General features: G+C 59.4%; 1 protein-coding gene across 5 annotated transcripts; it reads right to left on the minus strand.

Moving 5' to 3' along the window:
* Positions 1 to 488: 488 nt before the first annotated feature.
* PRR7 (proline rich 7, synaptic) lies at positions 489 to 10376 on the minus strand. 5 transcript variants are annotated; one of them, XM_017896044.1, is made up of 4 exons: positions 8620 to 9423; positions 7941 to 8293; positions 1259 to 1930; positions 489 to 1051 (listed from the first exon to the last, which is right to left on the minus strand). In XM_017896044.1, exons 3-4 carry the CDS (start codon positions 1689 to 1691, stop codon positions 654 to 656), a joined length of 831 nt encoding a protein of 276 aa, XP_017751533.1. In that variant the 5' UTR covers positions 1692 to 1930; positions 7941 to 8293; positions 8620 to 9423; the 3' UTR covers positions 489 to 653. The 5 variants fall into 5 exon arrangements, with proteins under 5 accessions (XP_017751533.1, XP_017751532.1, XP_017751535.1 ...); XM_017896043.1 differs by adding an exon at positions 2747 to 2831 and having other exon boundaries at positions 8145 to 9423; XM_017896046.1 differs by lacking the exon at positions 7941 to 8293 and having other exon boundaries at positions 9385 to 10376.
* Positions 10377 to 12699: the final 2323 nt, after the last annotated feature.

Here is a 12699-nt window from a genome sequence, read left to right on the forward strand (position 1 = left end):
GGTCCCAGGCTGGAGGCCCTAGGCGCGGTTCAGGTCAGGGCTATGGATGGGGCCTAGGGGCTTTGGTGGCCCCTCCCCAACTCCTTCCTCTTTGCTTGGGTTCCTTTTTCACGTTCAGTAACTGTTTTTTTTGGAAAGCACAAACTTCTGTAACGGGTCGTGCTCATGTCTGTTAATAAAGAAATCCAGATCCCTTTGGGCTGCCGCCTGCCCTGACCCAGGTTCCCAACTCTTCCCACCTCCGAGGCCGCAGCACCTCCTTGCCACCAGGGGGCGTCCTCACCCTAATTCCAAGACCCGCCGGGGCGGGGGGCGGTGCTGGGGGCTGAGGCTCCCAGGGGAAGCCGCCTGGAACTGAGAAGGTTGATCTCAGTTCTGTACTCTTAGGCTCTATTGTGGCGGAACGCACGTTCAGGGTTCTTCCTGCCAAGATCCCGGCTTGTCTGGTCACCAGAACCCTGGGCGAAAGCAGCGGGTGCACCCTCCGCTTGTACCAAACCAGATCACACACCTTTATTATCCTCAAAATGTAACAAACGGGATAAGAAATCCCTCCCTCCCCCCGCCCCTCCCCGCAGTCCAGGGAAGCATTTAAAAAGCCCCGCAGTCAGGCCAGGAGTCCGCCGGTGGGGCCCGGGGCGCCGGGCGCCCTTCTATACGGCTGTAGTCCTCCCGAACAAGGGGATGGAGACCGGCAGACGCCAAGCCCCGTGCTCCAGTGGCTCGCGGCTGCTGAGCTCTGAGTCGGTCCAGCTGGGGAAGACCCGGCGGCCACGGTCGGCCTGCAGGCAGAGGGCTGGGCAGGGCGGCGCGGGCCGAGGGGCGCTGGGCAGGTGCAGCGCGGAGGTGTAGCCCCGGTCCAGGAAGAGCGGCTTGTAGCTGGGAGGCGGCTGCTCCTGTTTTTCCGCGCTGTCGCGGCGGCTCAGGAAGGGCGTGACGATCTTGCGGTAGAGGCCGCGCGTGTCCGTGAGCACCTCGCTGTAGGGCGGCGGCGGCTCAGCCATCAGCACCGCCTCTTCGTAACACGGTGGCTTGGACATGTCCGATTCCGCTGCGGAGTGGGAGGCGGTCGGAGGGGGTGAGGCCGCCGGTTCCCAGCCTCTCGCAGAGGCCCCAGCCCCAACTCCAGCCCCAGCCCGCCGCTGCCCGTGTTCTCCCGGAGGCTGCGGGTGGAAACCCCGCGGGTAAGCAGCGAGCCCTCCAACGCCCGCCCACTCCCGGCGGCCCGGATCGCCCCTTGGCAGAGGTCGGTACTCACCTTGGCGCGGGTAGCTCCAGGGCCGTGGCGGCACCGACAAGTGCGGAGGCGGCGGGTGCGGGAGCGCGTGGTGGTGCGGGTGTGGGTGTGAATGCGGGTGCGCGTGCGGCTGCGCGGGCCCGTGGTGCAGCAGCGGGTGCACGTGCACGTGCGGATGCGAGTGCGCGTGCGCCGGCGCCTCCAGGCGACTGCGGTGCGGCGGCGGCTGCGGCGGCGCCAGGCCCGGGGGGCTCCCGGCCAGACTGCCCTCGAGTTCGAGGGGCTCCAGCTCTAGGGCGCGCAGGTTCTGCTCGCGCAGTCGCTCCTCCTGGCGCCGTTTGAGGCGGCGGCGCAGGAAGCTGCAGAAGCAGCAGAGCAGGACGATGAGACCCCAGATGAGCCAAAAGCCGGCGAAGCACGTGAGGAACGTGTAGGTGCCCTGGGACATCACCATGGCGGCGGCACGGGCGGCGGGTCCTCAGCCGCTTCACTGGACACTGGGCTCCTCTGCGTGGCCTCGGGCCCGCGCCACACTCTCAGGTGCCGCCAGCGTCACTCGGGGACCTGCGGCCGGGGGCTGCCCGTGGCAGGTCTCAAGTCGTGCGCGCGCCGGCGGGGGACAGCAGTGGCGCCCGCTCCTTCCCATGGCGCCGGCGGGCGCGCGGGCGTGCCTCACCCGGGGCCGCGCGGGACCTGTGGGGCAGACACGGGGCGCAGTGAAGGCGCGCCGCGGCCCCCAACGACTTCCCGGCCCCCGCCCGCGCCCTGCGCAGTCCGGGGAAAGCCTTCTCCGTGGGAGCCCCGCGCTCCCCGGGAGGCCGATGACGTCACCGAGGACGGTGACGTCACGCCTCAAGGCTTCCCCGGTAGGGTTTCCCGGATCTGAGCCCCGGCCGCCGCCGCGGAGCCCGGGCGCCGAGGGGAGCCGAGACGGGCCAGCAGGGGGCGCGCGAAGGCCGGACTCCAGCTCGGATGAGAGATTCGCCATCCACAGTCCCTGGGCCAAAGGTACCCCAGCTGCGAAAGGGTTTCAGGAGCCTGTGCGCACCAGGTCCCTGAAGAGGCGTCTCGGCGCAGTTGCTGTGTGGCGGGGAAAGGGTGGTACATCTGGAGCCCCACAGACAGCCACCTGGCGCCCTGTACAGACGCCTGGTAGCCCCTGGCTGCCCAAAGCCCGGAACAACTGGCCCTGCACCGCGCCCTCCAGGTCTCCACCGCTCCCGTCCCCGTAGTAGGGCTCAGGCGGGTGGCTCCGACTGGTAATGCGTGCCAGTACTGCGTGCCACCGGCCCTGCCTTTGCGCCTAGCGCGCTGCGCCGGGCGTGGGCCAGTCAGTCTCTCTCTTCCTTTCCTCCAGGCGCCCTGCCTGCTCCAGCTCCGCTTCCCCGCCTCCTACCCTTGCACAGCCCCACTTGGCTCTGCCTCTGTCTCCAGGCCGCCGTCTCCCTCTCCCTCTCGCGGAGGGGAGGAAAAGTAGATGAGGGTCGGAAGCTAGTCTGTCGTACCCACCTGGTCCTGCACTCACGCCAGATGGGCATCTCTAGTTCTGCTTCCTCCTCTCCACAAACGCGGGTGAGAGGGGGAACCTTGCACCCTAAGAGGTAGAAAGGAGCCCTGACTCTGAGTGAAGGGTGGCAGGTGACTGCTCACCGCCCCCACAGAACAGAACTGAGCCTTTCCTGAATGCCTTATACACAAGGGTTTGAATGAAAGCCTTCGGGTAACTGGAATGATTCCTATTTTACAGATGAGGAGTTGGGGAAAACTGGCTGTGGAGATGGCAGGTGGTGGAAGCATAATTTGAACCCAGGCCTGGCCACAAAACCCTAGCCTGGGTGGGGTGGGGGGTAGTGCTGCCTGGGCTACTTTGTGGGCCTCTTCCAGGAGCCCCACGGACCCTCCTACCCTCAGCACGCCCAAGGCACACACACACTCTGCTTTGAGAGCCACAGGGAGCCTGAGCCCCAAGCTGGGGGGAAGCCAGGCCATGGGCCACCCCACACTTCTCCCCAGATGGCCCCTGACTCCATGGCTGCCTTCAGCCACGTGCCACTTGGTGCCCGTGCCGGTCCCCTTCTCCTGGGCCTGCATTCCAGAACAGACAATGGCAGGAACCATAGCTCTGCCCGCCCCCTCGACAACCCTGCCATGAGGCTGCCATGGTGACGCAGCCCAGATAAAAACACGATGCTGCCAGTCACTGGGAGTTAATTACATCTGTTATTCTTTTCCTGAGCCATCAGGAATGCTCTGAGGAAATTGGCACTAACTAGAGGTCCCCCTGGCCTGCCAGGCAGGAACAGCTCCGGGTCAGAAAAGGTAACTCTGGGGCTGGAGGTGATGGGGTTTAGCTGAATTAGAAATACCTTTCAAGGACCACACAGAATCCTCTCAATACCACCTTGTCCGTGCTGGTTGTGCCCATTTGATAGACAGGGAGATAGGCTCAGAGAGGGAAATGACTTGCCCCAGGTCACACAGCTCAGAAGGGGAGGAGCTAGGATTTAGCCTGAGTCTGAATCCAAACTCTGTCAGAACACTCCCTATGTGATAAGCCAGATGTAAGTGGCAGCCATGGGGGCACTGGGCAGACAAGCCAGCTAGCAGCCAAAATGTGCATTCCCATCGCTTCCCACCAGGGCCCTGACATGCCTGATCACCAGCCCAACGCTGCTGTGGAATAGCAGCATGAGAAAGAGCTACAGGATGAAGGGGAGATGTAATGGTAGCTCCAGGTTAGCAAGAGACAAAAGACAGGGTCTGTGCCCTGAGGGCACCCAGCTCAGCAGGTAGGGCATTAGGCCAGACAGGGCAGGCCACACCCAGGACCTGCTGGGTGCCATCATAGCTGCATTTTATAGACTAGGCAACTTTGGGCCAAAGAGCAAGAGGAAGGCACTTGCTTAAGGTCACATAGCTAGCCCCATGGCCCCAACCTGGCTCTGCCCCCAGGCAGAGTGGGTGGGGATTTGACGCTGAACACTATCCCCTTGGCAGTGTCACAGCAGGCCCATGGGACTGGAATCCTGTCTGAAGCCTCCCTCCCAGGTGCTCAGTAGACTCTCACTAACCGACCATAGGTGCTCAATACATAAATATCAGAGGTTCATTCAGACCTTTCCAAATGCTCTACCTGACCAGGCCAGACTTTGCAAAGCCTCCTGAAAAAACCATGCCCCTTACTGCTCCTTTCCTATGTGAGCTCTTGCCCTTGTCTGGGAGCCTTTCAGACTCAGACCCTGCCTGCAGCCTGCTTCTCCCAGTCACTCCCTCCACTGTCCACGCTGTTCCAGACTGGGAGTAAGTAGCACATACCTGCCTCCTCCTACCCACCCAACACATTCAGGTGCTAGGAACGATGCCCTGCAGGCAGACGGACTGGTCTGCCATTTTATCATTTTATTACTCATGTTCTGTTTGTTTCCTGTTTCTCTTTTCCTACTTTCATGAAGGTTACTTGAACATGTTTTAGGGTTCCATCTTGATTTATCTGTAGTGTTTTTGAACCATATCGCTCTGCATGTTTTCTCGGGCCACACACTCACTGGGAGCATGACAAGGGGATGAAAGCAAGACCCTTGCTGAGTTTCTTAACCTCCAAGTTGCTTCAGTTTCCTCATCGGTGAAGATGAAGCTAATCCATGCCAAGGGTGTGGAGGTGCCAACAAACATTAGCTCTGATGATGGTGGCTTCTGAGCTGAGGATGCAGAGATGTGTGTGTCCCCAGGGTGCTCCCTGCCTGAGGGCTGGGCACCACACTCTTTGAAGCAGGCCAGCATTCTTGTCATTTGGCAGATGGGAACACTTGGCTCAAGGAGATTAAATGACACCCAAGGGCACACAGAACCAGGGCCTGGCTGCATTACTGTGGGCACCTCCCACACTGCCCTCTGCACAAAGAACCCTACACTTCAGCCTTACACGCCAAAGTAGCAAAGATCTGCTACTGGGCCCTTTATCTCAGCAAAGAGCCTAGCATTCCTTCCATCCACCACATCCTCTGCAGGGTGGCATCTGTCCACTTCCTTTGGTCCTCCTGCCACTGCCTTGGCCAGGCCAACATCGTCTCTCCCCTGGCCCCCATCACCATGCTTGCCACTGTGCTGTGCCCCTGCCCAGCCTAGTCACTCTTCATAACACCACGCTGCCTCAGGAGCCAATCTAGCATTTAATATTTAACATGGCTTAGATCCGGGCCTCTCAAACTTAAGCAAGCATCAGAACCACGTGGAGGCTGTTAAAACAGTGCTGGGCTCCATTCCCAGTGCTGGATTCAGTAGGTCTAGGATGGGGTCCGAGTTTGCATTTTTGCCAAATTCCCAGCAGATGCTGGTACTGCAGGGCCAGGGAACACACTCTGAGAACCACTGACATAGGTGCTGGCCTCCTGGATGAGCTCCTGCCAAGGCCTCTTGGGCTCACCTGAGCCACCTCACCCCTCAGGGATGGGAAGCCCAATGATATCAGGATGTTCCAGGGTGGCCAGGGTCCAGCACCATCGGTCTTACCAGCTGGCACCCAGTAAGTAGCTCAAGAACCACCTATGGAAGGAGAGGCTGGAGGACTTGTTACTTGTTTGGTCTTTTAGCTGTGGGACCGGGAGCACCTTAAGGGCTGGGTCTGTGTCCAATTCATTCCTGGGAAATGTCAGCCATTCACCAAAATGTCACTGAGAGAAAAGCCATCACCCAGCCCTCGCTTGGCAGGGTGGTTTATAAGCAAGTGGAGAACCCAGGCATCTACATGAATCAAAGGAAAAGGCTGTATGGAGCCACACACCAGGGTTCTGGGGGGCAGGGATGGGAAATCCCGGGCAGCAGGGACTCTGGGTCACACCTGGATTTGAGGCTAGAGCTGCTGGTCTTCAAGGGAAGGGACAGGAATGCAGAACAGGGGATGAGGGCTAGGGGGCAGGACAGATTGACAGCCTGTCCTGTGTGCCTTGCACATGCCAGGTCCACTATTGGTCTCTATGCTAGTTATCTAAGGAAAACCCAGGAGGTGGCTACTGTTCTCTCTACAGACAAGGATGTAGGCTCAAGGAGTGGGTCCAGCTCAGGTCTCCATAGCCAGGTGATGTGAAGCTCAGGTGATGACAAAGTTCCTGGTCCCAGCAGGAAGGGCATTTCAGGGAGCCACTGGTAACACCCTTATACCCCTCCCACACCAATACAGAGGAACTGAGGCCAGAGAGGACTTGACAGGACTTGTCTCCACTCCCACAGTCAGCCAGGCTTGGAGCTGGCCAAAACGGCCCTCCACCTAGCCCAGGGTACTGAGTGGCACCCTTGCTTGCAGGTAGATGACCCAACCCTGACACCAAGCCAGGAACCCAGGGCTTGGGAAACTACAAATAAGACCACAGAGACTGAGGCCCCGGTGGGCCTGTAGGTGGAGAGCCCTCACTCAGGCCAGTGTCTACTGCACTCAGCTCCGGCCCTCTTCAGGGCAGGGTTTTCAGAGACCAGGTTCCTCCACTGAAACCTCAGCCTGTGGCTCTCTGTGCCTTCATCCCCGCAGCTAGCATAGAAATAATGATCTGACCCTCCAGGGGAGGAGGCCACATGGGCATGATGGTGATACCCTGGTGGGAGGCAGCCTGGGTAACATGCAGAGTGCCGAGGGGTAGCCCTGAGCTCATATTTGGCTTCCATCCTCACTGAGCCATGTGATCCTGTCCTGGCTACTCCCATACCTGAGCTGGAGTTTCTTCAGCAGTAGGACAAGGGTGCCGAGGGGAGAACAGAACTCCCTCTGATGAGGGATCACCCTGCAGCCTCAATAGGCTCAAATACAGAAAGCAGCCCCTGCAGGTGGCCCACCAAAAACTGCTGTCCCTTTCCCACAGGCCAGAGGTCTCAGACACAGGACCCTTAGGTTGGACACAGTTCACAGACATGTTTTAAAAACAATCCATGCTCACAATCCATTTTTAAAACATTCTGATTAATTGCCAACATTTAAAAATCCAGGAGATTTTATATAAATGTCTAGATTTCTGGTTCATCTTGAAAATTGGACAGTCAGGTCATACCAAGTCCACATTTCACACAGTGACAAAGATTGGAGCTGAGTGGCTCCCTGGCCCGCCTCACTCATTCCACTTCCCCCTGATCCTTGGAAGCATTTGGGTTTCCAATGCCTGGAGCTAGACTGAGCACCCACAGGCAGCAGCACTGCACGGGCCCATCTTTGCTAAATTTTCTCTCCCACAGCCAAGACTGCAAGCTGAGCAGGCCACGGAGCCCATGAGCCTAGGGTCAGGGCTTGGGGTTTTCCCAGGGGACTGAGGCAGCCCTTCGCTGCTTGGTCTCACCCAGAGGGAGAAAATGGAGGCAGGGAGGAAGTGAAGAAGGGAGGGAGAAAGCTAGCCCCGTCCTATAATGCATCTGGGGGAGCAAGAATTTGGCTGATTTTGCTGGAAGAAGGAAAAATGTACCAAGACCTGAAAGATGGGGAATGTCCTCACTGGAGGAAAGTGAAGGAAGGTTAAGAATGCTCCTCTAGAAGGCTCTACCGTTCTCTTCTGCCAGGGTTACAAGAGAAGTTAGACAGCAGGCAGAGAGGACCTTTGCCCGCAGAGAAGCCTGCACTGTGGACTGAGCTCTGCCACTTACTGCTAGTATGACCTTGGGCAAGTCACTCACCTCCCTGAGCCTCCCTTTAGAGTCTTCATCTCTAAAATGGGGATAATAAACTTACCTTGAGCAACTGTTGTAAAAAAAATTAGGAGATAATGGATGCAGAGCACTCAACACAGCTCTCACAGAGCAGGAAGGGAATGAAAGCTACTGTGAGTCATTCCCCAGGCGCCCTGCCTGCAGGAGACTCAGGCCTGACCTCCAGGGCACCACCCATCTAAGGGCATCTTATACCAAGGCCTCAAATGCCCCAGATGTCAGTCACCTCTAGGAGGCCTCCCCGGATGGGAAACCCAAGGGCTGTTGTGGTCGCTGGGATCCTGGATCTGAAGCCCGCGGTCGGGGCTGGCATCTGCTGAGTCAGGCCTGGGAGAGCTGGCAGGAGGGCCATTTCTGTCTCCAGCATGATGCCTGCTGAGGGGAGGTTGGGAGGGGAGCCAGAGGTCATTTCCTCTGAGTCAGAGGCCACTCTCCTCCCAGAGGAGCTCCCCTGGAGGACCAGGCACCTCCATGTGGCGCGGGCCTCCCTGCCGGCCAACCTGCATGCCACTCAGTACAGTTGGGGCATTGTGCTCAGACAAGAAAGGGGCACTTGTGATCCAGACAATGGGCTGGGTCGATCCCATTTGGCCTGGGCTTCAGCTTCCCTGGGTTAGCAATGTCCTTTCCTCTGCTCTTGCCCACTCTGCTTCCACCCCTCCCTGGAGAATGGTGGCTAGCAACACGGAGCAGAGACTCACCACGGGCCCATGCCCGGTTTGACAACGTGCCCTGGCCGTAAGGAGGAGGAGGGATGCAAGCTTCGCTCCTCTACCCTGGTAAGAAACGTCGCCCCTGGGGAACCCAGCTCGGCTCAGGCCATGTCCAGGGCCGGCGCGATTAGGGGCCGGCACGATTAGGGGGGTGGTGGCGGCGGTGGGTGGTTGGGGGGTCTATGGGCGAAGACCCCAGCCCCAGCCTCCATGCCTCCTCCTCCCGTGACAAGCCCAGGGGCTGGGCCGCCCCCACGTTTGCAGCCACCCCAGGAGCCCTGCTGCGACGACTGCAGCCACGTGGGAGCCAGCTCGTGCCCACAGCCGTTCGCCCCCACCCCCACCCTCGATGGGCTGTGGAGGCAGGCACACCCAGCCGGGCCAGAGGGACGACATGCCCCCGCTGGCACCCCTCTCTCCCTGCGCCCCGAGCTGTGGGCCCGCCTAGGGGAGAGGGTAGGGTGGGGAGGGGCGTCGCCACCCCGCAGTCGTGTTGCTGGGGAGCGCAACCCCGTTGCTGTGGCAACCGTTTCCAAGCGAACTGGTGGCGGCTCGCGCCCCGTTCCGGCTCCCTGGCTCACTGGCGCTCTCCCTCCCTCTTGTGTGGACTGGGGGAGGGGCGGCCCGGGCAGGGGTCCGGGGCGGCGACCCGGGGCCAGGGCGCAGAGCCGCCCGCGGGGAAGGGCTCAGTCCGGGGACCATCTTCCGCCCGCGCTCCGTGCCCGCCCGGCCCGCAGCCGCCGCGGTACTCACGGGCCCAGGCATCCTCCTCGAGCTCGTTCTCCTGGCTCGGGGCGAGCAGCGCGGCGAGCAGGCGGCGGGCCCGAGCGAGCAGAGCCCGCCGGGCCTGCCGGGGTAAGCCGGCCGGCGGCGGCGGCGGCGGCCCGGGGGAGCAGACAGTGGCAGCGAAAGCGGCTCCGAGCGCTGGGCTGGAGTCGCGGGGCGCGCGCACGGGCGCGTACACGGCCGGTGCTGAGCCCAGCGTGCGCGCGCGCGGCAGCCAGCAGAGGGGCCCCCCACCCCCAGCCACACGCCTCGAGGAGGCTGCCCCGGAGGGAAGGAGGGGAGGATGGACACCCACCTGCGGCGCCGAGACCCGACTCTCCAGCCCGCCGGGCTCACACCCGCCAGGGCACCCTCACAGGGGAGGCACACGCCGGCCGACCCGGTCCACACGCCAGGCTGGAGCCCAGGCCACACCGGTCGTGTACGCTGGATGCACAACCAGGAAGCTGAGGTCGAGAACTCCGACGCGTACACAACTCAGCTCGGAGAGCACACATATGTCCAGGTTCCTGTCACATCCTGACAGGCGCTGCGCACACGCAGTGGGCAGGGGCCCTGAGCAGGCAGGCACCCCAGTGTGGCTCCTTACCAACTCATGACCCCTCCTGCTAGGTGCCCAGCAGGCGTACACCACCACATGCCTACTAGCAAGCAGCACGGGGAGGAGGACCTAGTGCCGAATCCATAGCCCTGACCTCCGTGGACATGCCTCCCCCCTACCCCACCAGGGAGCAGATGACCCCTAGAGAGGGCCCCACTGTCTACCCCGAGGTCCAAGCTTGCAGAGGCCACTCTGAAGTTGGCTGTCCATCGGCCTCTTAACTGGGCTGTCTCTCGTCCAACTTCTCTACTGCACTTAAGGTGATTTTCCAAAAACCCCTCCACCACCGTATTAGCTGGAACATTTGGGGTCGCAAGTGACAGAACCCCCAAACAAATAGGTTTGAGCTCTACCCCGTCTCTACCAAAAATACAAAAAAAAAAAAAAAAAAAGCCGGGCTTGGAGGCGCACGCCTGTGGAGAATCGCTTGAACCCAGGAGGCAGAGGTTGCAGTGAGCGACATCACGCCACTGCACTCCAGCCTAAGGGATGGAGTGAGACCCCGTCTCAAAAAGAAAAAAAAAAAAAAAAGTCCCAGGGTAGATTCTAGCTTTGGTCACAGTTGCTTCCAAGTGTTCCCGCAGTGGTGTCAGGCACGTATGTGCTTCTATGTTTGCATCACTCTCAGGCAAGCTCTTCCCAAAGGGTGGCGAGGACAACCCCCACAGCCCTAGGCTCATATCCTGCCATCTATCCCTGGAGGAAAGGGAGCCCCAATTCCTTCCCCATCATTTGAGCAAAATACAAGCAAACAACTCCATGAATGATTGTTTTTGGACTCATTTGGGCTGAGTCTCTAGCAGTGAACCAGTCTAAGTGCCTATGTGTTAAGGGAGAGGATATGAATTCCTTATGCAAAGGAAGTGGCCGCCCAGTACCCATTCCCTTTTCTTTGGATACAGGCACCCTGATTTCAACAGGGGAATCACTGCCACATGGGTGCCATCCTGGTGAGCCTGTGAACCCAAGTGCCCTCCTCCCTCAGTGCACAGCAGGCAGGTATCCAGCCTGGCCACTCAGACTCCTTCTTGAGTTTGCAACTGGGCTCAAAGAGGCAAAACCAAATGGCTCTAGCATCTTGGTTCTGGTGGGTGTGCCCTGATGAGAATGGGGTCCACAACTAAGACCCCGAAGCTCCTCCATATCCTTTGAACACCTTCTAAGTTAGTGGGAGGACCATTCTGTCACTTGCAACATTCCAACCTGGCTCTCTCACTCCAGGTAGCGTGTGGAGTATGTGTATGGAGGGAGTGCAAGCCCAGCCCCATCTAAACCACATGGACACAGACTAGGGGTGCTTTTGTAGATGCTGGAGCAAACATCCCAACACAACCAGCCAAATACGCTTCAGGGAATCCCCCACCTTCCAGATGAGGCCCCATCTATCTGGGCCTTAACCCTATGATCCTTAATCCGGCTTTCTTTTTTTTTTTTTTTTTTTGACACAGAGTCTCGCTCTATTGACCAGGCTGGAGTGCAGTGGCACGATATCAGCTCACTGCAAGCTCTGCCTCCCGGGTTCAAGCCATTCTCCTGTCTCAGCCTCCCGAGTAGCTGAGACTACAGCACCCACCACCACGCCTAGATAATTTTTTGTATTTTTTAGTAGAGACGGGGTTTCGCCGTGTTAGCCAGGATGGTCTTGATCTCCTGACCTTGTGATGTGCCTGCCTCAGCCTCCCAAAGTGCTGGGATTAAAGGCGTGAGCCACCGTGCCCGGCCCTTAATCCAAAAGCTGGCTGTCTCTCACTGACCTCAGCTCGTCATTCCTTGCTTCCACCCCTGGCCTCCCATGCTCAGCCACCCTAAACCACTAAAGCCCTCGACCATCCATCTGGCTCCTGTACTTGGGTGCATCTGATCCTGTGTCCTGGAAGGCACCAACTCTAACACCTTCCGGGTCAAGGGGCCTCCTTGTTTGGTGCTGCCCCACCCCCAACCCTGTCAGCTCGAGTCCTCTCTTCCACAGGGCCGATCACACTGGGTCCCGCTGTTCCCTCGTCTGCCTCCCTACCAGACCAAGCTCCAAGCTGCCAGGGGCCTCGTCTCCATCTGGGTCCCAGTTCCCACCATAGAGCTGGGCATGGAGGATAGCTCAGGGAAGCTTCTTGGGAAATGAATTCTGGGAATTCTCTCTGCCAAGGACCAACTGTGCTAAAAGCCTTAAGGTGAGTTTAACCCTAGTCAATAAGTTCCCTGGATGCCTCCCTAGCCCAAGGGGGAGCCTGGCCAGGGCATCCTGATCCAGGTGCAGGCAGAGTGCCTCAGGGTCCTGCATGTCCACCTGGCACCCGCTCACTCTTGCATACCTGCCCAGGGCTGGGCTTTGGTCTGACATGCTAACACCTACCTAAAAATCCCCCACTCCAACCTCAAAACAGCCTGGGGCAGAGGGGCAAACCCACCCCAGGCTCCTTTCTCAGGACACATGGGTAGATCCAGCGTTCCCATCGTTACCTGGCTTCCTCCCCACCCTGCAATGGCCACTTAACCAGTTTGAAGACCTTGAGCAGATCCCCCCTCCCCTTATTTCCCTTAGGTTGATGGGAAGCAGCAGGCACTCCACACGTCATGAGTGGGGCCACAAAACGCCCCTTCTGCCAGGCTGCTGGCTCGGCACCTTCTGGCTGTGCTTAAGCCAGGTGGTTAGTTTGGTACTCAGCACCACTCCACAGCAGGTG

The sequence above is a fragment of the Rhinopithecus bieti genome, unplaced genomic scaffold (genome assembly GCF_001698545.2).
Source record: "Rhinopithecus bieti isolate Rb0 unplaced genomic scaffold, ASM169854v2 scaffold_26546, whole genome shotgun sequence".
In the NCBI taxonomy this organism is placed as follows: Eukaryota; Metazoa; Chordata; class Mammalia; order Primates; family Cercopithecidae; genus Rhinopithecus; species Rhinopithecus bieti.